The sequence below is a fragment of the Mobula birostris genome, chromosome 9 (assembly GCF_030028105.1).
Source record: "Mobula birostris isolate sMobBir1 chromosome 9, sMobBir1.hap1, whole genome shotgun sequence".
NCBI classification, from domain to species: domain Eukaryota; kingdom Metazoa; phylum Chordata; class Chondrichthyes; order Myliobatiformes; family Myliobatidae; genus Mobula; species Mobula birostris.
This window is the reverse complement of record NC_092378.1, coordinates 154,271,360-154,297,616: the sequence shown is the minus strand read 5'-3', so window position 1 is coordinate 154,297,616 and position 26,257 is coordinate 154,271,360. Positions and strand designations below refer to the sequence as shown.

The window sequence follows — 26,257 nt, the reverse complement described above, 5'->3', positions numbered from 1 at the left end:
GGCTGTGCAGTGAAGCCACTACAGAATAGGAGCAGTCGGAGGGCAGACGGGTTGACTTTGTCCTGATTCTAATTATTGGAGTTATAGAAACACAGAAAACCTACAGCACAACACAGGCCCTTCGGCCCGCAAAGCTGTGCCAAACACGTCTTTACCTTAGAACTACCTAGGGTTACCCATAGCCCTCTATTTTTCTAAGCTCCATGTATCTATCCAGGAGTCTCTTAAAAGATCCTATTGTTTCCACCTCTACCACTGTTGCCGGCAGCTCATTCCACGCACTCACCACTCTGTCTTATGTAGACATTAACATGGGTTTATCTGATTCTCTTCAGGGTAGTTTATTAGGAGCAAGGTTACACAGTGAAGAACGAGCACAAATAAAAGGTTGTCCTACTTAAAGGGCAGCATTCAATATTTTTGTCGATGTTACACTGCATTGCTCTGGAATGTTCAGAAATCTGATGGTGGAGGGGAAGAAGTTCTTCTTGCATCATTGAGTGTGAGTCTTCAGGCTCCTGCACCACATGTCTGATGGTATTAATGTGAACAGGGCATGTCCTGGATAGTGAGGGTCCTTAATGATGGATGCTGGTTTCTTGAGGTTCTGCCTCTTGAAGATTATAAGGTATTGGTGAAGCCTAATTTGGAGTATTGTGTGCAATTCCGGTCACCTACCTACAGGAAAGATATTAATAAGATTGAAAGACCACAAGACCATAAGACATAGGAGCAGAATTAACCATTTGGTCCATCGAGTCTGCTCTGCCATTCAGTCGTGGCTGATCCTTTATTCCCCTCCTCAGCCCCACTCCCCAGCCTTCTATGTGTAATCTTTGATGCCATGTGCAATCAAGAACCTATCAATCTCTGCCTTAATACACCCAATGACCTGGCCTCCACAATTGCCTGTGAAAACAAATTCCACAAATTCACCACCCTCTGGCTAAAGAAATATCTCTGCACCTCTGTTTTAAATGGATGCCCCTCTATCCTGAGGCTGTGCCCTTTTGTCCTAGACTTCCCCACCATGGGAAACATCCTTTCCACATCTACTCTGTCTAGACCTTTCAACATTCAAAAGGTTTCAAGGAGATCCCTCCCCCATCCTTCTAAATTCCAGCGAGTACAGACCTAGAGCCATCAAATGTTCCTCATATGATAACCCTTTCATTCCTGGAATCATCCTTGTGAACCTCCTCTGGACCCTTTCCAATGCCAGCACATCTTTTCCTAGATGAGGAGCACAAAACTGTTCACAATACTCAAGGTGAGGCCTTACCATTGCCTTATAAAGCCTCAGCATCACATCCCTGCTGTTGTATTCTAGACCTCTTGAAACGAATGCTAAGATTGCATTTGCCTTCCTCACCACCGACTCAGCCTGCAAGTTAACCTTCAGGGAACCCTGCTCTAGAACTCACAAGACCCTCTGCATCTCAGATTTTTGGAATTTCTCCCCATTTAGAAAACAGTTTGCACATTTATTTCTACTACCAAAGTGCATGACCATGCATTTTCCAATATTATAACTCATTTGCTACTTTCTTGCCCATTCTCCTGATCTGTTCAAGTTCTAATGAAGTCTACCTGTTTCCTCAACACTACCTGCCCCTCCATCAATCTTCATATCATCTGCAAACTTGGCAACAAAACCATCTATTCCATCATCCAAATCATTGACATACAGCATAAAAAGAAGTGGTCCCAAAACATACCTCTGCAGAACAGCAGTTCAGAGGGTACTGCGGAAAGACTACAGAGAAAATTTACGAGGATGCTGCCAGTACTTGAGGACCTGAGTTATAGGGAAAGGTCGAATAGGTTCGGACTTTATTCACTGGAGTGCAGGCGAGTGAGAGGAGATCTAATAGATGTATACAAAATTATGAGGGGTATAGATAGGGTAAATGCAAGTAGCCTTTTCTATTGAGAGTGGGTGAGACAAAGCTCAAAGTTCAAAGTAATTTTATTATTTATGTATATATATGTCACCATATACAACCCTAAGATTTCTTTTCCTGTGGGCATACTCAGCAAATGTATAGAATAGTGACTATAACAGGATCAATAAAAGATCAACCAGAGTGCAGAAGACAACAGACTGTGCAAATACAAATATAAATTAATAGCAATAACTGATGAGAACATGAGATAAAGAGTCCTGAAAAGTAAGATCATTGGCTGTGGGAACTTCTCAATGGATGGGCAAGTGAGTGTAGTTAACCCCTTTTATTCAAGAGCCTTATGGTTGGGGTTAGTAACTGTTCTTGAACCCGGTGGTGCAAGTCCTTCTACCTGATGACAGCAGTGAGAAGAGAGCACGACCTCTCATGATGGAAGCTGCTTTCCTACGACAGCGTTTCATGTGGATACGCCCAATGGTTGGGGGGGCTTTACCCATGATGTACTGGGCCGAATCCACTATCTTTTGTGGCGTATCCCGAAGGCTTTGGTGCTTCTATAGCAGGCTGTGATGCAGCTAGACAATACACTTTCCACTACAATCTCTAGAAGTTTGTCAACGTTTTAGATGTCATGCCAAATCTCGGCAGCCTCGTAAGGAAGGCTTCCGTGCTGTGTCCAGGACAGGTCCTTTAAAATAGTTACACCCAGGAATTTAAAATTGCTAACCCTCTCCACCCCGATGCTCCGATGAGGACTGGCTCATGGACCTCGAGTTTTCCTCTCCTGAAGTCTATAATCAGCTCCTTGGTCTTGCTGACATTGAGTGAGAGGTGGTTGTTATGACACCACCCGGACAGATTTTCAGTCTCCTTCTGTATGCTGCGCTTAGCCATACAGTTATAAGTGTAAAGCGAGTAGAGCAGGGGTCTAAGCACACAGCCATGGTGCACCTGCACTGATGGAGATCATGAAGGAGATGTTGCCAATCCGAACTGACTGGGATCTTCAAATGAGGAAATCCAGGATCTAGTTGCACATGGAGGTATCAAGAACTAGAGGTCATGGGTTAAGGGTGAAAGGTGAAATGTTTAAAGGGAACAAGAGGGGGAATTTATTCACTCAGAGAGTGGTGAGAGTATGGAATGAGCTGCCGGTAGAAGTGGTGGATGTGGGTTTGATTTGAACATTTAAGAGAAATTTGGATTGGTACATGGATGGGAGGGATATGGTATGGGTGGAAGTCAATGGACTAGGCAGCTAAGTGGTTCAGCACAGACTGAACGGCCTGTTTCTGTGCTGTAGCTTTTATGATCCTAAGATGTCTTCGGTGGTGGGGAGGATACCTCATTCTTCCTACTTTTTACACTATTCATTTATTTTGTATTTTACAGAGATTTTATGTCTCTGCACTGTAGTGCTGTCACATAACAACAGATTTCACAACGTAAGCGAGTGATGATGAAGCTGAGTTCGATTCTGCACCGAGCCCTGGTGTATATCTATATTTGTTGTTTTCCAGGGACTCTGCTTTCTCCCGAAGACTGAATGCAACATGAGGGAGGTGGAGGTCGCACGAGCTTTTCGGCTGGGACACAACTCCTTAGAGAGTGTGTCTTTCAAAGTTCCCCGAGTCAAGGTGAGTTGCCAGGAGATGTTGGAAATCCATGAACTAAAGGAGAGATAGAGTCAAAATTGTGATGTGGAGTCTTTGTCCTCTGAGATTCAGAGCAAGAAATGTATCTAGACCAAAGACACAGAGAGCTGGGATCCCAGCCTCTCCACACTCTTTGAGTGGAGTACTTGGAGTGAAATGTTTCTCCAGTATGGATTAGCGAATGTCACCTGCATGTCTGTTGGAGTCATTCGCTGTATCGGGTGCTCCTGGAATTCGACATGTCAATCCACGGCCTCCTCTGCTGCTACAATGAGCCCACACTCAAGTTGGAGGAGCCACACCTCATATTACTGTACATCCAACCTCCAACCTGATGGCATTAAATATCACTTTCACTTAACTTCCTGTAATTTCTCCACCCACACCTCTCTTTTTCCATTCCTCATTCTGGCTCCTCTCTTACTCTTCTCCTCACCTGCCCATCACTCCCCTCCCCCTTCCCTCTCTCGCATGGTTTACTCTCCTCTCCTATCAGACTCTTTCTTCTTCAGTCCTTTACCTCTTCTACTTAAACATAGAAATTATAGGCTTACCCATAGCCCTCTATTTTTCTAAGCTCCATGTACGTATCCAAAAGTCTCTTAAAAGACCCTATCGTATCCATCTCCACCACCGCTGCCGGCAGCCCATTCCACGCACTCACCACTCTCTGCATAAAAAACTTACCCCTGACATCTCCTCTGTACCTACTCCCCAGCACCTTAAACCTGTGTCCTCTTGTGGCAGCCATTTCAGCCCTGGGAAAAAGCCTCTATCCCACTGTAACCTCTGACAGCCCTCCACACTATCCACAACACCCCCAACCTTTGTGTCATCAGCAAACTTACTAACCCATCCCTCCACTTTCTCATCCAGGTCATTTATAAAGATCACGAGGAGTAAGGGTCCCAGAACAGATCCCTGAGGCACACCACTGGTCACTGACCTCCATGCAGAATATGACCCGTCTACAACCACTCTTTGCCTTCTGTGGGCAAGCCAGTTCTGGATCCACAAAACAATGTCCCTTTGGATCCCATGCCTCCTTACTTTCTCAATAAGCCTTGCATGGGGTACCTTATCAAATGCCTTGCTGAAATCCATATACACTACATCTACTGCTCTTCCTTCATCAGTGTGTTTGGTCACATCCTCAAAAAATTCAATCAAGTTCGTAAGGCACGACCTGCCCTTGACAAAGCCATGCTGACTATTCCTAATCATATTATACCTCTCCAAATGTTCATAAATCCTGCCCCTCAGGATCTTCTCCATCAACTTACCAACCACTGAAGTACTTATCAGCTCCCAACTCCTCACTTCATTCCCCCTTCCCCCTTACCTATTACCAGCCAGCTTGCCCTCCTTCTCCTTCTCCTCTCCTCACCTTCTTATTCTGGCATCTTCCCCCTTCCTTTCCAGGCCCGATGAAGGGTCTCAGCCAGAAACATTGACTGTTTGTTCCCCCCCCCCATAGATGCTGCCTGAACTGCGAAGGTGAGAGTGTTGCAGAGAACAATGAGTTTGGGGAATGTACAAGAGGTATTAAGGTGCATTTCCACTAGACTGGCAAACACCACAGCCAGGGACAGGGTTAGCCAGGGGATGATATAGGCACTGAACAAGTTCTATCTGCCCCCATTTCCTACATTTCACTTGGAACTATCTCTTTACCGGCTGCTTCAGGAGCGGGGTGGATCTGGGACGCATTCTGGTTTGGGGTGCTGTTGGCTTGCTTCTGTTTTTTGCACGATGTGTGTTTCTATTCACTCTTTCTGTGCGAAGTAGTTTTTGGGTTATTTTTTATTGTGTTAATCAGGTTTCTTGCTGTGTGACCTCTATAATCAGACAAATTTCAAGGTGTGTAATTTGTACATTCTTTGATAATAAATGTGCTTTGAATCTTAATCTCCTTATTCTTCTCTCTTCACAGAAAGAATTTTTCCAGGATGATATTTTCCCTGACACGACGATATGGTGGAGACCAGCACTCTCAGCATCTGCGTGGCTGGCAGGTTCCAACGGGCAGCACCAGAAGATGTGCCTGAAACCTAACGACATGACTCCAGGTAACCTTTTCCCTACCCCTGCCCCTAGTCTTTCAGTCTCCCCCACCCCGAGTCTTCCACAAGAATAATCACAGAATAATCCACCAGAGTTTCTGGGTTCAGTGAAGCTGCTTCACTGAGATTTTAATAAAGAATATACCCTGTGCCATCCAACACACACACACACACACATAGTCTCTCTCTCTCTCTCTCTCTCTCTCTCTCTCTCTCTCTCTCTCTCTCTCTCTCTCTCTCTCTCACACACACACACACACACACACACACACACAAAGACACTTAATATTAATAGGACTCCTAAACAGATTTTGATAATAAAAGTTAAAATCCTGGTGAATTTTAACTTTTATTTTCAGGGCTATCCAATCTTCCTTTCTGTTTTCCTATCTCTGTAGGTCTGTAGCCTTAATTCTAATCCACACATTGGCTTGTACCTGTCAGTCATTTGCGAGGACTAAGGACACGGTATTTGCAGTCTCCTTACCCACCTGAGTGACCATCACACCACCCCATCCTCCACCCCTAATGAAATCTAAACCACTGCCACATCTAAGGACTGTGACTGGCTGATAGCACAACATATCCAACAGCTTCCTCCCTCCTTCTCACCCTAACGCATCGCAGTGTCCACAACTCAGAAGCAAGGTTACTTGATTTAGTCTCCTTTACACCTGACAATCATTCATTGTGCTATCCTCTTCAAACAAAAATTTTATCATATCATGAAACTACTGGATTTATATAAAATCACATCTGGTTCAACAATCTTTTTCGCTGTAGGGATTTTCAATTGTATCTAATTACAAGGTGATTAAGATAAAGATTAGCTTTATTTTCACATGTACAATGAAGATCGAAACATGGTGAAATGCATCGTTTGCATCAATGACCAGCACAGTCTGTGGATGTCCTGGGGGCAGCCCACAAGCCAACATAGCATGCCCACAATTTAACTGTATGTCTTTGGAAACTGAAGCTCCCGGAGGAAACCCAAGTGGTCACAGCGAGAGTGTACAAACTCCTTACTGACAGCAGCAGGAATTGAACCTCAGTCACTGTTGCTGTAAAGTGAAGTGCTAACCACTACACTACCATGCTTCTTCCTATTTCACTGCCCATCCCAAACTGTCCTTGGCCACATTCTTGAGTTCCCCTGATGGAATACTTCCTTCATTCTGCCTGTAGGCAGTATTAGGATTTACATCCACAGCCATGAGGGAATGGCAATTTTATTTCTCAATTAGGATAGTATGTGATTGGGAAGGGAATGTGCAGATGCTGATGGTTCCCATGTACTTGCTCTGATAAGAATTGTGGGCTGATATGGAACAATGCCTGCACACTGATCAAAGCCTTTCCATCTCAGTTTATTTTAAAATAACTTCCTTCATGATGCAGGTACTTTCTTCCACCCTCCCCACTCTCGTCTAGAATACACTGACCAGCTCTACAGCTCATGGTCTCAGCCCAATTGCCACTCCTACATCTGCTGACAATGGAATGTTATTATCAAGTTTCCATCTTGCATTTTGCAAGGGATAAGCAGTAACAAGTTCTTGTTTGTGCTATCTTTTATACCTGTTGAGTGCAATGCCCAGCTTGAAGAGAACCTGATTCCTGCATAGTTTGAGTTGCTGAATTCACTGCTAATGGGATCTTTCTTCTTCAGTCAGTGCCGCACCTAAGGAGGTACCTGTCAAGAAGTACCAGCCCTCATCTTTCTACCTAGAGGAGAAGACGGATGAGGAGAAAAAAGAAGAGGTATTTTGTATGAACATTTCTTTTGTGTGTGTATCTTTCACTCATTCTCTTCTTTGTACCTCGTTCTTTCCCACTTTCAGTCTCTCTCCATTTGTCTGTTGTTGTCCCACTCTCTTACAGTTTATCTCCTTCACCCTGCTGGCCTTCTTTCCACTGTTGCTGACATGAATAACTGCTCAGATCTCTTGCTTCCTTCACTCCTCTCTTCTCCTTTCCCTCTCTGCTCCACTTCATCTCTCCTTCTCCACCCCCTCTCCCCTCTACATTCCCTCTCTTCTCTTTCATCCCCTCTCTACCTCTTCTCCTCCAGCCCCTTTCTCCACCTCTCCCTTCCACTTCAATCCTCTCTCCTCCATCTCTATTTCAACTCCCTCCAACTCTGCTCTCCTCCATCCCCTCCCTCCTTCACCTTCTCTCTCCTCATTCCTCTCTCTCCACCACCTCAATCCCCTCTCTCCTCCTCCTCTCTTATCCATTTCCTCTCTCCTCCATCCTACTTCCACCAGGCAGGAGACTACGCCAGGACCACAAGACAAAAAAACAGTTACTTTCCCCAAGCAGTAAGGATGATCAACACCTCCACCCACTAACCCACCCCTTCCATACCACCAACCACCATTATTTTATCATTTCCAGTCAGTCACTTTATGTACAGACACTCCTGTGCGCCTAGAGTCACTTTATGGACATACAATCAATCTATGTATATAGTTTATCTTATATATTTATATTTATTGTACTTTTTTATTATGATTGTGTTCTTTATCTTTTTGTGTTTTTTGGAGCTACATTGGATCTAGAGTAATAATTATTTCAATCTCTTGACCAGCCGAGTTCCCCCAACATTTTATGTGTGATGCTCTGGATTTTCAGCATCTGCAGAATCTCCCTTTGTTTTCTAAAGCTGAAACATTTTCTTTCAACTTTTATATTCTGTGTTCTGACAAGCATGCTGTAAGTCTTCTTCTCACCCAGTCTACCAGTGTTGGTATTCTGAGGGAGTTATGAAACTTATGTATTGATGCCTGAAAGTAACATGCCATGTTGAGACAGTAGCTGGTAAAGATATGGGGGTGAGGACTTTATAAATAAAGACATGGAAGGTTCAGAATCTGAATCTGAATCAGGTTTATTTTCACTGATGCATGACATTACATTTGTTGTTTTGGGCAGCAGTACAGTGCGATACAGACAAGAAATACCATAAGGTACTATCAGAAATATAGATAAAAACTAAGTGAGTAGTGTAAAAAGGGAGCAAAGTAGTTCGTGGGTTCTTTGCCCGTTTAGAAATCTGATGGTGAAGAGGAAGAAGCTGTTCCTAAAGTGATAAGTGTAGGTCTTCAGGCGCCTGTATCTCCTCCCTAATGGTAGTAATGAGAAGAAGGCATGTCCGAGGTGGTGAGGTGGTGGATGACGCCTTCTTCAGGCATCACCTTTGGAAGATGTCCTCAATGGTTGACTCAATATTCGAAGGTTTTATAAGTCATTGGTGTGGGTATAACTGGAGCATGGCATCCATTTGTGATTACTACACTTTAGGAAAGATGGGACAGTCCTAATACAGAGTGCAAAAACATTACTTACCTGTCCCAGGGATTTCAAGTGCAGAGTTAGACTGGAGAGAAGCTGGAGTAAAGCTGATAGAGGAGAGTTTTGGCAGCAATGGATTGGTAATAGAGGTATACAGGATGATAAGAGGCATAGATCGAGGGACAGCTGCAGGCGTTCCCCAGTTTGGAAATGGCTAATATGACGGGGCATAATCGTAAGGTCAAAAGTACCCTGCATCGTGAAGTAAGTTATTTTAAAAGATAGGGAGGATGTTAGAGATAGTTTTTTTTTTACGCAGAGTGGTGGCTGCATGGAAAGCCCTGCCATGGGAAGTGCTAGAGGCAGATACATTAGGGACATTTAAGGGACTCTTATAGGCATTTAGATGAAAGAATAATGGAAGGCTATGTGGGTGAGGAGGGTTAGATTGACCCTAGAGTAAGTTAATAGGAGCACAGTTAGGCTATTTGGTCTATCGAGTCTGCTCTGCCATTAAATGATGGCTGATTTAGGAGCAACGCACACACAAAATGCTGGAGGAACTCAACAGGCCAGGCAGCCTCTATGGAAAGGAACACAGTCGATGTTTTGGGCCGGAACTCTTCAGCGGACTGGAGGAAAAAAGCTGAGGAGTAGATCTGAAAGTTGGGGGGATGGGAGAGAGAAACACAAGGTGAAACCTGAAGGGGGAGGGGATGGAGAAAAGAGCTGGGAAGTAAATTGGTGAAAGAGACAGAAGACCATGGAAGAAAGAAAAGGGGTGGGGGAGGAGCACCAGAGGGAGGCAATGGGCTGGCAAAGAGATAAGGTGAGAGAGGGAAAAGGAGATAGGGGGGGCAGTAGGGTGCAGTAATGGAAGCTTGAGAAATCAATGTTCATGCCATCAAGTTGGAGGCTACCCAAACGGAATATAAAGTGTTGTTCCTCCAACCTAAGTGTGGCCTCATCACAACAGTGGAGGAGGCCATGGATAGACATATCGAAATGGGAATGGGAAGTGGAATTAAAATGGGTGGCCACTAGGAGTTCCTGCTTTTTCAGGTGAACTGAGCGTAGGTGCTCAGAGAAGCGGTCTCCCAATCTACATCAGGTCTCACCAATATACAGGATAAGCTGTCTCTTGAGATAGAGACAGTGAGATTGAGAAAGGGGAGGAAGGTGTTGGAAATGGACCGGGTAAATCTGAGGGCAGGGTGGAAGTTGGAAGCAAAGTGGACAGCACGGGTGCAGGAAGCAGCACCAATGCAGTTGTCGATGTAGCATAGGAAAAGTGCAGGACAGTCACACATGTAGGCTTGGAACATAGGCTGATGATGTATGATCACTCTCAACCCCATTCTCTTGTCTTCTCCCCATAACCTTTGATGCCCTGCCTATTCAAGACCTTGTCAACCTCCACTTTAAATATACCCAGGACCTGGCCTTCACAGCCATCTGTGGCAATGAATTCCACAGATTCACCACCCTCTGTTCTATAGCAATTAGTTTAGAAGAGTGGATGAAGAAGCTTTCCCATGAACTGATGGTTTAAGAATCAGGAAGCATAGATTTACAGCGAAGGGTACAGAGAATGGATTGGGATCTTAAGGGCAATAATTCACAAGGCTGTGGTGGAGGGGTGGAGGGGATTGAAATGAATACCAGGAGCCCGCATGGGTTCAGTAGACAGAATGGCCTCATTCTGTGCCATAACATTTCCGTGATTCTGTGAAAATTAATCAGATGGAATAACCAGCCTCTCATTGTTCTTCCCCTGCAGCTGCTGAATGCCATGGTATCTAAACTTGGGAACCTGGATGATCCCCTGCCTCAGGATTCCTTTGAGGGTGTGGACGAGGAAGAATGGGTAAGTGATATTGGTGATGCACTGTGGGGTGGTTGGTGTTGTGCTCAGTAAAGTCAGGCAGTGGTACGCTGTGTGGACAAGGTTCGCTGTGTCTGAGTGTGGTTATCCTCCCCTCACTGTATCTTGCTCCACACATCTGAATTCCACATTTATGCCACAGGTATCAGTACTGGACTCTCAGTACTAAAGATTTAAACATTAGCTTTATTTGTCACGTGTACATCAAGACATACAGTGACATGCGTCATTCACGTCAGTGACCAACACAGTCCAAAGGTGTGCTGGGGGCAGCTTGCAAGTGTTGTCATGATTCCAATGCCAACACAGCGTGCCTACAACTTACTAACCCTAACCTATACGTATTTGGAATGTGGGAGGAAACCAGAGCACCCAGAAGAAACCCATGCAGTTATGAGGAGAACGTATTAACTCCTTCTAGATAGCAGTGGGGATTGACCGTAATTGTTACCGTCGTAAAGTGATACGTTAACCACTACACCACTGTGCCTCCATGTATTTGCCTTTGCGTCCAGGTTTGGAGTTCCTTCTCCATCATTTCAGACTCCCACAAGAAGTGGACTGCAACAAAGCCCATCAGCCTTCTCATCCCCATTCTGATTAGTGGCACTGTACCACGGGGTGTTCTGCACTCTAAACTCAATACTGTATTAAAGTACCTTCCTATATTACAGCAAGATACTTGAGGATGTAAATGTTACCCCCATGCTCTTTCCCAAGCTAACCTGCTTCTTCTCTGTTCCAGGATGATTAGATTTCAGCCAAAGACATCTCTCCGGTACTTCATCTCCTGATGGCCCCACTGAAGGAGGAGCAGCTTCCCCTCTGATCAAGTGCCATTATTCACAAGATCATTAATGGGCAAGAGACATCTCCCTCACCCCTTCCCCACTCTCACCGTCCTCTCACCTCTTCCTCACTCTCGCCGTTCCCCTCACATTTCCTTCACTCTCGCCGTCCTCCTCACCTTACTCACTTTCACTGTCCCCTCACCTCTTCTTCACTCTCACCATCCCCCTCACCTTTTGCCTACTTTTGTCATGCCCCTCATCCCTCACTCACAACCCCCATCTCCCCAACGCTTCACTTTTCACAGCAACGCATGCATCGCTAGCTGACACTGTCCATCTCCCTTATCCCCCATCACCCTCAGTGTATCCAGCCACCCTTGCTCACACTCCTCCATGGAAATTTTTAACAGGATCATTATTTCACATTGTTGCTGGTTATTTTATTACCAATGAGGAACGCATGTTTATTAAAAAATATTTCCAACAAAGAAATGAAAGTTGTTCTGATTTGTGATTACGTTTTGAGAGTAATGTGTCCAGGAAATAGGATACCTCAGAGGGTTAACATATAAGGAGCGTTTGATGGCTGTGGGTCTGTACTCGCTGGAGTTTAGAAGAATGAGGGGGAGATCTCATTGAAATCTACCAAATATTGAAAGGTCCAGACACGGAGGAAATGTTTCCTGTGGTGGGGGAGTCTAGGACCAGAGGGCACAACCACAGGACATCTATTTAGAACATGGATGAAGAGAAATTTCTTTAGCCAAAGAGTTGTAAATCTGTGAAATTTGTTGCCACAGACGGTTGTGGAGGCTCAGTTATTGGGTATACTTAAAAGTGGAGGTTAACAGGTTCTTGATTAGTAAGGGTGTCAAATATTACATGGAGAAGGCAGAAGAATACGGTGGAGAGGGGAAATAAATCAACCATGATTGAATGGAAGAGCAGACTTGATGGGCACCAATTACTACTAGATGTCCCCACTGACAGAAGCATTCTGCCAGCATCTTTTGTTTCTTCAGACTGCCTCTCATTCTTCTGTACTTGCAAAGCCATCTATTTATCAGTATATCATCATAAAAATTGGCTACAATGCACTCAATCGAATAATTTAGATTTTTTTATAAATAGTTGAGGCCTCATCACTGATCCCTAAGGCAACTTGAAAAAGACCCATTTTGAAAGGTCTTTGGTAACATACCAAGTCTTGAGTCATGAAGAAGGCAGCCAACAACTCATTTGAGGAGATTTGGTATGTCAAAAAAGACTTGCAAATTTCTATAGATGTACAGTGAAGAGCATTATGATTGCTTGCCTGGTATGGAGGTTCCAATGCACAGGATCAAAGGAGATAGAAGAGGCTTGTAGACCCAACCAGCTCCATCAAGGGCTCAACCTTCCCCAACAATGAGACCATCTCACAAAGGCAGCATCCATTACCATTACCTCATCATCCAGGACATACCCTCCTCTCGTTACTACCATCCGGGAGGAGGTGTGGGAGCCTGAAGAGTTACACTCAATTATTCAGAAACAGCTTCTTCCCCTGCACCATCAGATTTCTGAGAGATTCATAAACTCTCTCATTAATCCTATTTTCAGCAGGGATGTGATGTTGAGGCTCTATAAGGCGCTGGTGAGACCTCACTTGGAGTACTGTGGGCAGTTTTGGTCTCCTTATTTAAGAAAGGATGTGCTGACGTTGGAGAGGGTAGAGAGAAGATTCACTAGAATGATTCCGGGAATGAGAGGGTTACATATGAGAAACGTTTGTCCGCTCTTGGACTGTATTCCTTGGAGTTTAGAAGAATGAGGGGAGACCTCATAGAAACATTTCGAATGTTGAAAGGCATGGACAGAGTGGATGTGGCAAAATTGTTTCCCATGATGGGGGAGTCTAGTACGAGAGGGTATGACTTCAGGATTGAAGGGCGCCCTTTCAGAACAGAAATGCAAAAAAAATTTTTTAGTCACAGGGTGGTGAATCTATGGAATTTGTTGCCATGGGCAGCAGTGGAGGCCAAGTCATTGGGTGTCTTTAAGGCAGAGATTGATAGGTATCTGAGTAGCCAGGGCATCAAAGGTTATGGTGAGAAGGCGGGGCAGTGGGACTAAATAGGATAAAATGGATCAGCTCATGATAAAATGGCGGAGCAGACTAGATGGGCCGAATGGCCTACTTCTGCTCCTTTGTCTTATGGTCTTAATCTGTTTTGGAGAAGGAGTCAAGAGTATCTCCTGGTCGATTTGTCCTGGTCTGGTCCAGGACAACTCAAAGTCTAAATTAGTTTATTATCAAAGTATGTATGTACAATACAGACATTTACACCACACGCTGCACCCATAAAGCCAACAGCACTGTGAAGGACCCCACACACCCCTCATACAAACTCTTCTCCCTCCTGCCATCTGGCAAAAGGTACCGAAGCATTCGGGCTCTTACGACCAAACTGTGCAAGTTTCTTCCCCCAAGCCATCAGACTCCTTAATACCCAGAGTCTAGACTGACATCTACATCATTTATTATTATATTGTAATTTGTCCTCTACTGTGCCTATCGTCTTGTTTATTAATTATTGTACTGCCCTGCACTGTTTTGTGCACTTTATGTAGTCCTGTGCAGGTCTGTAGTCTAGCGCAGTTTTTATGTTGTCTTACGTAGTCTAGTGTAGCCTCGTGTTGTCTCACTTAGTCTAGTGTAGTGTTGTGTTGTTTCATGTAGCACCATGGTCCTGGAAGAATGTTGTTTCATTTTTACTGTGTGCTGTACCAGCAGTTTATGGTTGAAATGACAATAAAAACGACTTGACTTGACTTATATGTCACTATATACGACCTTGAAATTCTTTTTTTTTTTCCAGACATTTACGGGAAAATAAAGAAATACAATAGAATTAATGAAAAACTAAGCATAAACAAAGACTGACAAACAACCAATGTGCAAAAGAATAAAAATTGTGCAAATAATTTAAAAAGTTATACTGAGAACGTGAGTTATGGGCAACACACACAAAATGTTGGAAGAACTCAGCAAGTCAACGTTCAAAATATATTTATTATCAAAATGCGTATATTTCACCACATACAACTCTGAGATTATTTTTTACAGGCCATAATAGATTAATAACCATAACAGAATTAATGAAAGACCACAATACTTTTTGTAGGATTTTCCCTTCAAGGGCATTGTTGTTTCCATAGCAGGCTGTGATGCAGTCAGTCAATATACTCTCCACTACACATCTATAGAAGTTTGTCAAAGTTTTAGATGTCATGCTGAATCTTTACAAACCCTTATGTGCTGGGCCCTGGACAGGTCCTCCAAAATGATAACACCAAGTAACTTAAAGTTGCTGATCCTCTCCACCTCTGATCCTCCAATAAGGACTGGCTCATGGACCTCTAGTTTCCTCTTCCTGAAGCCAATAATCCCTAGCCAAGCTCCTTAATTTTGCTGACATTGAGTATGAGGTTGTTATGGCACCACTCAGTCAGATTTTCAATCTCCTTCCTGTATGCTCATTCAGCCTACAAAAGTGGTGTCGTCAGCAAACTTGAATATGGTTTTGGAGCTATGCTTAGCTGTGCAGTCAGAAGTGTAAAGCGAGTAGAGTAAGGGGATTAAGTACATAGCCTCGTGGTGCACCTGTGCTGATGGAGATGGTGTTGCCAATCTGAGCTGACTGGAGTCTGCAAGTGAAGAAACTGAGGATGTATTAAGGCCAGGGTCTTGAAGCTTATTGATTAGCTTTGAGGGGATGATAGTTTTGAATGTCAAGCCGTAGTCGATGGTTGGGTTGATTTTGCTTGCTCTCTTGTCAATTTTTAATCCTTTCTCTGCAGCACTGAGGCTGTGAACTGATCCGGTTGCTGTGCATTTCTGCCCTGCTGGTGTGATGAACCAGGGACTAAGGTTTGGTCTGGACTGCTCCAGAAGCAAATTTGGGACCTAGTCAGGTCTGGGATGCTGTTGGCTTGCTTCTATTGTTTGCATGATGTGTTTTTTTTTTCTCTTTCTCTGTGCAATGGTTTTGGCCTTTTTTATTGGGTTATTCGGGTTTCTTGCTTTGTGGCTGTCTGTAAGCAGACAAGTATCAAGTTGTATTATTTATACATTCTGTGGTAATAAATAAGCTTTGATTCTTTGCTTTGAAGATCATCCTGATGTACGCATCTTTGCTGTCCAGATGCTCCATGGTTGAGTGAAGAGCCAATGATATGGTATCTGCTGTGGACCTGTTGTGCAAGTAGGCAAATTGTAGCATATCCAAGCCACTTCTCAGTCAGGAGTTGATATGCTTCATCACCAATCTCCCAAAACACTTCATCACAGATCTCTCAAAACACTTCATCACAGGTCAGGCAGCAGCCACGTGATGATGAGTTGTAGAGTCCTTGAAAGGTTGTGGAATACATTCAGTGTTGAGATGAGTTCAGGAGCCTGAATTAAGCTAGCTGTGGATCTAGACTAGAAGATACCAGTGGGGAAAGGGTTCTCTGACAATTCCTTTTCAGTGTTTGTCTGTATCAGATACTGTCAGATAAAACTACACAAATGCTTGTACATTTAAAGCCTTTTCTTTAGTACTGATGTTAAGCCTCAAAATCATTAAGAATGAGGATGTTCATGGAGCCTCCCCAATGTGAAGATGAGATTTTGTCTCCACAAAGACTATGCAATGGTCACTTCTACGAATGCTCTCTCACCATAGACTTCCAACTGTGGAGGAAAGACCATGCCTCTCATGATTTTATAAATCTCTATAAGGTCACTCCTGAAGGTGTACACACCAGGGAAAACAGTCCCAGCCTATCTAGTCACTCTTTGTAATTCAGGCCATGTAGCGCCAGTAACATATTTGCAAATCTCTCTTGTACCTTTTCCTGTAGCAGGGTGACAGAATTGCATACAATACTCCAAATGTAGCCTTATATGGGCACAGTTGGATACCCATATGGGTACAGATATGGGTTCAGTTGTAACATTTAAGAGAAATTTGGGTAGGTACATGGGTAGCCTTGTACTCGCTCCCCTCCCCCCACCTTCTTACTCTGATTTCTCCCCTCCCTTTCCAGTCCTGATGAAGGCTCTTGGCCGGAAATGTTAACTGTTTACTCTCTTGCTACCTGGCCTACCGAGTTCCTCCAGCATGTCTGTGTTGCTTTGGATTTCCAGCATAAGACCATAAGATGTAGGAGTAGAATTAGGCCATTTGGCCCATCGAGTCTGCTCTGCCACTCAATCATAACTGATCCATTTTTCCCCTACTCAGCCCCACTCCCTGGCCTTCTCCCCACAACCTTTGATGCCAAGTCCAATCAAGAACCTATCAAGCTCTACCTTAAATACACCCAATGACCTGGCCTCCACAGCTGCCTGTGGTAATAAATTCCACAAATTCACCACCCTCTGGCAAAAGAAATTTCTCCGCATCTCTGTTTTAAATGGATGCCCCTCTTGTCCTAGGCTTCCCCACCACGGGAAACATCCTTTCCACATCCACTCTGTCTAGGCCTTTCAATATTCGGAAGGTTTCAATGACATCCCTCCCCATCCTTCTGAATTCTAAGATGAAATATGAGGGCAGACTAGCCAATAATATAAAGCAGGATACTAAAAGCTTTTTCAGTTATATAAAGAGTAAAAGGAAGGTGAGAGTTGATATTGGACCACTGGAAAATGATGCTGGTGAGGTAGTAATGGGGGGACAAAGAAATGACAGATGAACTTCATGGGTATTTTGCATCTGTCTTCACTGTGGAAGACACTAGCAGTGTGCCAGAGGTCCGTGAGTGTCAGGGAGCAGGAGTGAGTGCCATTGCTATTACAAAAGAAAAAGTGCTAGGCAAACTCAGAGGTCTTAAGGTGGATAAGTCACCTAGGCCATTGGACTACATCCCAGAGTCCTGAGAGAGGTTGCTGAAGAGATAAGAGATGTATTGGTCATGATCTTTCAAGAATCACTTGATTCTGGCATGGTCCTAGAGGACTGGAAGATTGCAAATGTTGCTCCACTCTTTAAGAAGGGAGGAAGGCAAAAGAAAGGAAATTATAGGCCAGTTAGCCTAACCTCAGTGGTTGGGAAAGTGTTGGAGTCTATGATTAAGGATGGGGTTTTGAGGTACTTAGAGACTAATGTTAAATACGTCAAAGTCAGCAAGGTTTTGGTAAAGGGAAATCTTGCCTGACAAATCTATTAGAGTTCTTCCAGGAAATATCAAGCAGGGTGGACAAAAGAGAGGCAGTGGATGTCATTTACTTGAGTTTTCAGAAGGCATTTGATAAGATGCCACACTTAAGGCTGCTTAATAAGATAAAATCCTATGATGTTACAGGAAATATACTGGCATGGATAGAGGAATGGCTGACAGGCTGTAGGCAGCAAGTGGGAATAAAAGGGAGCCTTTTCTTGTTGGCTACTGGTGATTAGTGGTACTCCTCAGGGGTCAGTATTGGAACTGCTACTTTTCATATTGTTTGTCAATGATTTAGATAATGGAACTGATGGCTTTGTGACAAAGTTATTGGATGATACCAAGATAGTTGGAGGGTAGGTAGTGTTGAGGAGGCAATGCAATTGCAGCAGGACTTAAGACAAATCGGAAGAATGGGCAAAAAAGTGGCAGATGGAATACAATGTTGGGAAATGTATGATAATGCACTTTCGTAAAAGGGACAATAGTGCAGACTATTATCTATATGGGGAGAAGCTTCAAACATCAGAGGTGCAGAGGGACTTAGGCGTCCTTGTGCAAGACTCCCAGAAGGTTAATTTACAGGTTGAGTGTGTGGTAGAGAAGCCAAATACAATGTTGCCATTTATTTCAAGGGGAATAGAATATTAAAGCAAAGAGATAAAGCTGAGCCTTTTTAAAACACTAGTCAGGCCGCACTTGGAGTATTGTCACCAGTTATGGGCCCCGCATCTCAGAAAAGATGTGTTGTCGTTGGAGAGAGTCCAGAGGAGGTTCACGAGGATGATTCCGGAAATGAAGGGGTTAACATACGAGGAGCATTTAGCAGTTTTGGGCCTGCACTCTCTGGAATTTAGAAGAATGTAGGGGGGATCACATTGAAACCTACCGAATGTTGAAAGGGTGGGTGTAGAGAGGATGTTTCCATTGGTGGGGGTATCCAGGACTAAAGGGCACAGCCCCAAAATTAAGGGGCAAACCTTTAGAACAGAGGTAAGGAGGAAGTTATTTAGCCAGAGAGTAGTGAATCTGTGGAATGCTCTGCCACAGACTGTGGTGGAGGCTAAGTCCATGCGTATATTTAAGGTGGAAGTTGATCGTTTTCTGATTGGTCAGAACATCAAACAACATGATGAAAAGGCAGGTGTATGGGGTTGAGTGGGATCTGGATCAGCCATGATGGAATGGCAGAGCAGACTTGATGGGCTGACTGGCCTAAATCTGCTCCTATGTCTTACTGTCTTATGGTTTAACTGGTATGTTATTGGAATACCAGAATAATGTGGGCTACCTTAATGACTATCAGATCGACAGTGATGAAATGCTTTCAGAGGTTGGTTGTGACTAGACTGAACTCCTGCCTCAGCAAGGTCCATTGCAATTTGCTTATCGTCACAATAGGTCAACGGCAGATGCAATCTCCATGGCTCTTCACACGGCTTTAGACCACCTAGACAACACAAATACCTACGTCAGGATGCTGATCATCGACTATAGCTCAGCATTTAATACCATCATTCCCACAATCCTAACTGAGAAGTTGCAGAATCTGGGCTTCTGTACCTCCCTCTGTAATTGGATCCTCAGCTTCCTAACCAGAAGACCACAGTCTGTGCGAATCGGTGATAACATATCCTCCTTGCTGACGATCAACACTGGTGCACCTCAGGGGTGTGTGCTTAGCCCACTGCTCTACTCTCTGTATACACATGACTGTGTGGCTAGGCATAGCTCAAATACCATCTCCAAATTTGCTGATGATACAATCATTGTTGGTAGAATCTCAGGTGGTGACGAGAGGGCGTACAGGAGTGAGATATGCCAACGAGTGGAGTGGTGCCACAGCAACAACCTGGCATTCAAAGTCAGTGAGACGAAAGAGCTGATTGTGGACTTCAGGAAGGGTAGGACGAAGGAACACATACCAATCCTCATACAGAGATCAGAAGTGGAGAGAGTGAGCAGCTTCAAGTTCCTAGGTGTCAAGATCTCTGAGGATCTAACCTGGTCCCAACATATTGATGTAGTTATAAAGAAGGCAAGACAGTGGCTATACTTTATTAGGAGTTTGAAGTGATTTGGCATGTCAACAAGTATGCTCACAAACTCGTTGTTCTGTGGAAAGCATTCTGACAGGCTGCATCACTGTCTGGTATGGAGGAGCTACTGCACAGAACCAAAAGATGCTGCAGAAGTTTGTAAATCTAGTCGGCTCCATCTTGGGCACGAGCCTACAAAGTACCCAGGACATCCTTAGGAAGCGGTGTCTCAGAAAGGCAGCGTCCATTATTAAAGACCTCCAGCACCCAAGGCATGCACTTTTCTCACTGTTACCATCAGGTAGGAGATACAGAAGTCTGAAGGCACTAACTCAGCAATTCGGGAACAACTTCCTCCCCTCTACCATCCAATTCCTAAATGGACTTTGCAGCTTTGGACACTACCTCACTTTTTTAATATACAGTATTTCTGATTTTGCACATTTTTAAAATAATCTATTCAATATATGTAATTGATTTACTTGTTTATTTATTATGTTTTATTTTACTTTTTCACTCTCTGCTAGATTATGTATTGCACTGAACTGCTGCTGCTAAGTTAACAAATTTCATGTCACATGCCGGTGATAATAAACCTGATTCTGATTTTGAACGTGGAAGGAAACCAGAGCACCCAGAGGAAACTCATGTGGTCATGGGGAGAACGTACAAACTCATTACATACAAATTGAACTTTGAATTCTGACACTCTGAGTTGTACTAACCACTAAGCTACCCTGGTGCCCATTATATCTATGTATTGTTTGAGTTTAGTCTGACAAGCACACACACACATGTCTGCTGTTGTTCCTCTCTGTGCCTTGTGGTGCATCAGGTGGCAATCTTGCCATTGCTTTAGCATTTGTCTGTTTCTTACGAGGCTGAGTTGTTAACTCTATGCTCAACCCAGCACGGATGGAAAGCGTGCAAGAAGCCGCCCGGATTCGAATCCGGAACCACTCGTCTTGAAGTCTGATGCAGATGCCACTACACCACTGGCTGGCCATATACGTCTGCACGACTCCCTTAATCAAAGTTAGGGCCACCCTTACTCTCAAAAAATATACTGCACAAGATATTTTGGTATTTACTGCTATACTGGGGAGTTGTAAGCTTACTGGGTGGAACTCAAGGTTAGGTCAATTTCAATGGTAGGTTCCTTTCCTAGAAAGGACAGTCCTTTGACTAAGTTTCGAACACATTCTCAGCCCTGACAGCAGCTCAGTATAGAACTTTTTGTGTTTAAAACATGTTCTTTTTTCAGCTGATTTCCTGTGATTTAAGGGGAGTACAAATAACAAAGGAGAAATCCATGTGATATATTAAAAGATTAATTTACTATTCCATATCACGAGTAAATGAAGTCATTTCCCCTTACATAATTTATCTAGAAAATGTCTTTTCCTTAAAAACAAATTGGGATATTGAAGCATTTGATCTTAATTATTTCAGGAAGGATCTAAGGGTATTTCACTGGTCCTTACTACTACAGGTCGACCTTCACTAATCCGACTACCTGTAATCTGGTTCCTTCAATAATCCGGCACTGATTATGCTTAATGTGATCCTTCTGTAATTCAGCATTTTCACTAATCTGGCACTCCTCCGGTCCCAGTGGTACCGGATTAGTGAAGGGCAACCTGTAATTTCAGCAGTTTAAAAAACCGATTTTATATGGAGCACTAAATATAATAAAATGTCACATGATGCTCTACAGGAACTTTAGCAAATAATCATTGGTGCTGATTCTCAGGAGATGCTAAACCGCTTGTTTTAAGCGTTGACTGAAAAGAGGAGTAGACAAGCATAGAGAGTTAGAGAGGGAATTTCAGAGCCTTGTCAGTCGAAGGCAAATGATTAAAGTCAGGATGCAATAAAGCCTGAAAATGGAGAAGTAGTGTGTTAGTCAATGGCATTGAGGAAGTTACAAAGGTACAAATGCAAAAGATGATTAGGGTGATTTGAAAATAAGGAAGAGAATTTTAAACTCAAAGAATTGCTTAACCAGGAGCCAATGTAGGTTATCAGGGATGAGTGATAATCAAATGGAACTTAGTTAGGATATGGACTTTGGCGTTTTGGATAACCACATACTGTATATGCCAAAGGTTGAATGTGGGCTGGCTAAGAATGCATGAAATACTTATTTTTAACATAACCCATCTGATTTTCTATTCCTGGCATCTTTGCTACAATATCCTTTCTATTTTATATCCTTACATGTATGACAATTGATGATTAGCCTGATGCCAAAAGAGCTTGCCTTGCTGATGTGTTTATTAAACTGTGAAGAGTTCTAATAGAGTCCTACATGTTAGAAGTTAGAGAACTACCAAATCTAGAGACATGTGTAGTGTGGCAATAAATTCAATTCAGATTGGACCCTTGTGATTTCTCTACAATTTAGCATCCTTTCTAAAGTAAGGCACTTCTTCATAACACAAGTGTCTGTGCAAAGTATATCTTCAAACTCTCAACTCTTAGAATACTGTACTGTGGATTTGAGTTTAATAGAGAACTTGAATCCACAGTATGCTAAGGATTGTGAATATTACTAACTGACCTAAGGTAAAACCTGCAAGTCCATGGAAGCCTGCGACACTAAAGAAGGTTATTTAAAGATCAGGCCCAAAGAACTATCTAATGTAATGGATCTAATACAATAGGAGATTGCCTAGTCCTGAAAAAAAGAGCTTTCTAGATCTTGATCTGCATTCCTGTGGCCTGCAGTAATATAAGAATCAGGTTTATTATCACTGATATATGTCATGAAATTTGTTGTTTTGTGGCAGTACGGTGTAAGACATAAAATTATGAACAGTTACAAAAATAAACAAATATTTCAAAAATCAAATAACAAGGTGGTGTTCAGGGGTTCATGGACTGTTCAGATATCTGATGGAGGGAAAGATGTTCCTAATTTTATGCTATCTTGTGGATTTCAGCATTTAACACAATATTCCAGCTGTGGTTCAGCCAATAATTTATCAAGGAATAGTATATTTTCCTAGTTTAAAAATGTGCCTTTCCCAGATCATTTGAAAATAATTGTGAAATATTTACTGTATGAGAGCTTGCAATGTCTACCTATGCTGTATGCATTTTGCTTTATGAATTTTATCTGCTTTCAGTAAGTACTGGTACATTAGTTCATGGTGAAATAGATACCAAGTTTTGTGATTAGCTTATTATGGATGTATGTAGTTTAACACTTGGACGATGTCTCCTCACTGTTGCCAGGATACAGTTCAACAGATAACTGATACTCAGCCAAACGGATGACCACTCTTTTGATTAGTTGTTTGGGAACTGAGGAAGGGCAAGCTTCCTCATTGTAGAAACCATTAAACGTAATCCTGATTCCATCTTCCTCCATTATACATGCAAATTTCACTGGTCTGGTCAAGAATGAAAGTGTAAATTCTACCAACTGGTCCAACATAAAAGTTGCAAGTTTATAATATCCTACAGCATAGAATGGGTCCAAGGGGGAGGTATGGGAGAGGGAGGGGGGATGAAATAAGCTGGGAGGTGACATGTGGAAAAGGTGTGTTCGTCCATCATCGACGTCGATGAGGATCTCAACACCATTATGATGGTGTCGAGACTAGCGTGTGATTTGGATTTCAGTGAGGGAGAGTTGTGCAGCGTCAGCCTCAATCTCTCTTTCCAATTCCCATCTGGATCCAGTGGCAAGACAGAGTCAAGACGGCTGGAGATGGGACTAGGCGCAGTGGATGACCAGGACATCTGTGTCTTGTCCTGCTCTACACATTCTACGACGCTTGCAGAGACCGCTTTCTTGACCGTTGGACCTTCCAGTGGTCTCGTCCGCTCAATCCGCCGGAGTCTGTCTTCACATGCTGGGATAGACAACCCCCTATCTCACCAAGGGTTTGAGACCTGTTGGCTACCCTCACCTGGTTTAGCCGGCTTGTCGAAGCCGTTGTCCGGGGTGTGGCCGCAGTCACATGCAAACAGCTACGGGGAGCCACAAGCGAGAGCTGAGTGCCAGGTGGGGACCATAGGTGGACTAACCACCTTGAAAAGGATGCGACATGTTCGCCTACCAGAGGTGCTACCCCTCCCTGACACCCCAAACACCCCAAAGGTAAAAAGGTGGAAAAGATAAAGGGCTGAAGAAGAAGGAATCTGATAGGAGAGGAGAATGGACCTTGAAGGAGGAGGGGTACCAGAGAGAGGTGATAGGTAGGTGAGAAGCAGTAAGAGGGAAGCCAAACTGGGGAATGGAAAAATACAAAGGGGAGGAAGGACAAATTACCAGAAGTTAGAGAAATCAGTGTTCATACTGTCAGGTTGGAGGCTACCCAGATGGAATATGAGGGGTTGCTCCTCCAACCTGAGAGTAGCCTCTTCATGGAAGTCGAGGACGCTGGGTTGGCCGCTGGGAAATCCTGTCTTTTACAGACAGAGCAAAGGTTCTCTAGAGCCAGTGGTGCAGGATCTAGTTGCGAGAAGAACATAAACACGAGCAATTATGCAGATGTTGGAAATCTTGAGCAACCCACACAAAATGCTGGGGAAACTCAGTAAATCAGGAAATATCTATGGAGAGGAGTCTCAGCCTGAAAAGACAACTCTTTACTCCCATACATAGATGCTGTCTGACTTGCCGAGTTTCTCCACCATTTTGTGCTAGATGACCTTTGCTTTACAGTTGTTTAGTGTAAGGCACATTCTCTCATATGCTTCTATAAATGGGTCAACTTTGACTTGAAGCTTGACCTCCAAGTGCACATATCCACCATCTTTAAATGTAACTGAGGTTAAACTGACAGAATTGATGGAAACTGAACAACTTCCCACTTGTTCAGAAGAGATGCAGAAACTGAATCTAGAGCAAAAATACAAGTTGCTAGAGGAAAGAAATTGTGGGTCAGCGAGGATCTGTGTAGGCAAGCAGATTTTTTTTTGGTAGATTAGTTCATCCAGTCTAGTTTTGAGGTGTGAGGTGGCAAGGTATTTCTCTCAACCAGTTCAAGCTCCAAGTCTGAATCAGTCTCAATGAAGACGTTCAATCAATCCTGCTGGATGAGCTCTGCACAGCCTGAAGCAAAGTTTCAAACCAAACCTTTGACAATCCATTTCCTCCCACAAATGCTGCTCAACCAATTCCCCCAGCACAATGTTTGTGGCTCCAGATTCTCAGTGAAGGCATTTCTCTTTGCTTCTCCATTGAATGCAAAATCGATATTGGTTTATTATTGTCACATGTACCAAGATGCTCTTGGGTCGTGGGGCTGGAAGTCACTTTCTCAAAATCTGTGAGTCTGAACCAAGGACTGAAGGTTGGAGGTCCAGACGTGGCTTGTCCTGGGTTGGAGGCATGTCTGTGTTAATGGGTGAGTGGGTTTGAGGGAGAAAAGGGGCTTGTTTTGCTGAACAATGTGGGCATGCTATATTGGCACCAGAATGTGGGGTAACACTTGCTGGCTGCCTCCAGCACATCCTTAGGTTGTGTCGGTGGTTAACACAAACGACACATTTCACTGTATATTTCAAAGTACATGTGATAAATGAACCTTAATCTGATACAGTGAAAAGCTTTATTTTGCATGCCATCCAGACACAAATACGAATGATAAACACAAGAGATTTTGCAGAAGCTGAAGATCTTGAGCAACTCACACAAAATGCTGGAGGAACTCAGCAAGTCGGCCAGCATCTATGGAGGGGAATAAACAGTCAACGTTTTGGGTCGAGACCCTTCATCGGGACTGGACAGGAAGAGGGCAAAAGGGAGGGAACAAAGCAGGCAGGTGATAGGTGAGAACAGGTGAGGGAGAAGGTGTGTGGATGGGGAAGGAAGGAAGGATGAAGTAAGAAGCTGCGAGAGCTGCGAAGAGGTAAAGGACATGAATCGGCTAAGCCCTTAAGATACAAAAATATAAACAACTATCTGCAGAATAAAGGGCTATAGCCACAAAGAAAGTGCAATGCAGACAGGCAAAAAAGGTATAAGGGTCATGAGGAGTAGACGAAGAAATCAAGGAGTTCATCGTTATCGTACAAAGTTTCCTTCGGAGATCTGATACCAGCTGTCCTTGAGCCTAATGACGTGTGTTCTCAAGCTTTTATCTCCCTGCCTCACGGAGGAGCAGACTGACATTCTGCGTGTTGTTGCCTGAACCTAGATGTCTGTAATGCTGTTGTAAGCGAGTTTTTAACCGCGCTGGACTTGTAAACACGGCGATCAGTACGACTTAACTTGTGGGAGCATCACCTCCACGAACAAGCTCTCTCTCTCTCTCTCTTGTCTGAGCGTGAGGTCACTCTACTCACATGCGCGGCGGAGGAATTATCTGGGGATTTTATTTAACCCAAGAAGTAAAGAAAACAAATTAGTTGGGATTACCTCAGCCGCCTTTGACAGCAACTGGCGCCTGCGCGTTCACGAGACGGGA

At 43.6% G+C, this 26,257-nt stretch overlaps 1 protein-coding gene across 1 annotated transcript in view; it reads left to right on the top strand.

The window, feature by feature from the left end:
• The window catches only part of coro7 (coronin 7), a 177,214-nt gene extending 162,868 nt beyond the window's left edge, over window positions 1–14,346 (top strand). The window contains exons 23-27 of the mRNA XM_072267324.1: window positions 3,428–3,544; window positions 5,496–5,631; window positions 7,298–7,389; window positions 10,703–10,789; window positions 11,553–14,346. Of these exons, the coding sequence (XP_072123425.1) occupies window positions 3,428–3,544; window positions 5,496–5,631; window positions 7,298–7,389; window positions 10,703–10,789; window positions 11,553–11,561 (441 nt within the window). The 3' untranslated portion in view covers window positions 11,562–14,346. The remainder of the gene's footprint in view (window positions 1–3,427; window positions 3,545–5,495; window positions 5,632–7,297; window positions 7,390–10,702; window positions 10,790–11,552) is intronic.
• Window positions 14,347–26,257: the final 11,911 nt, after the last annotated feature.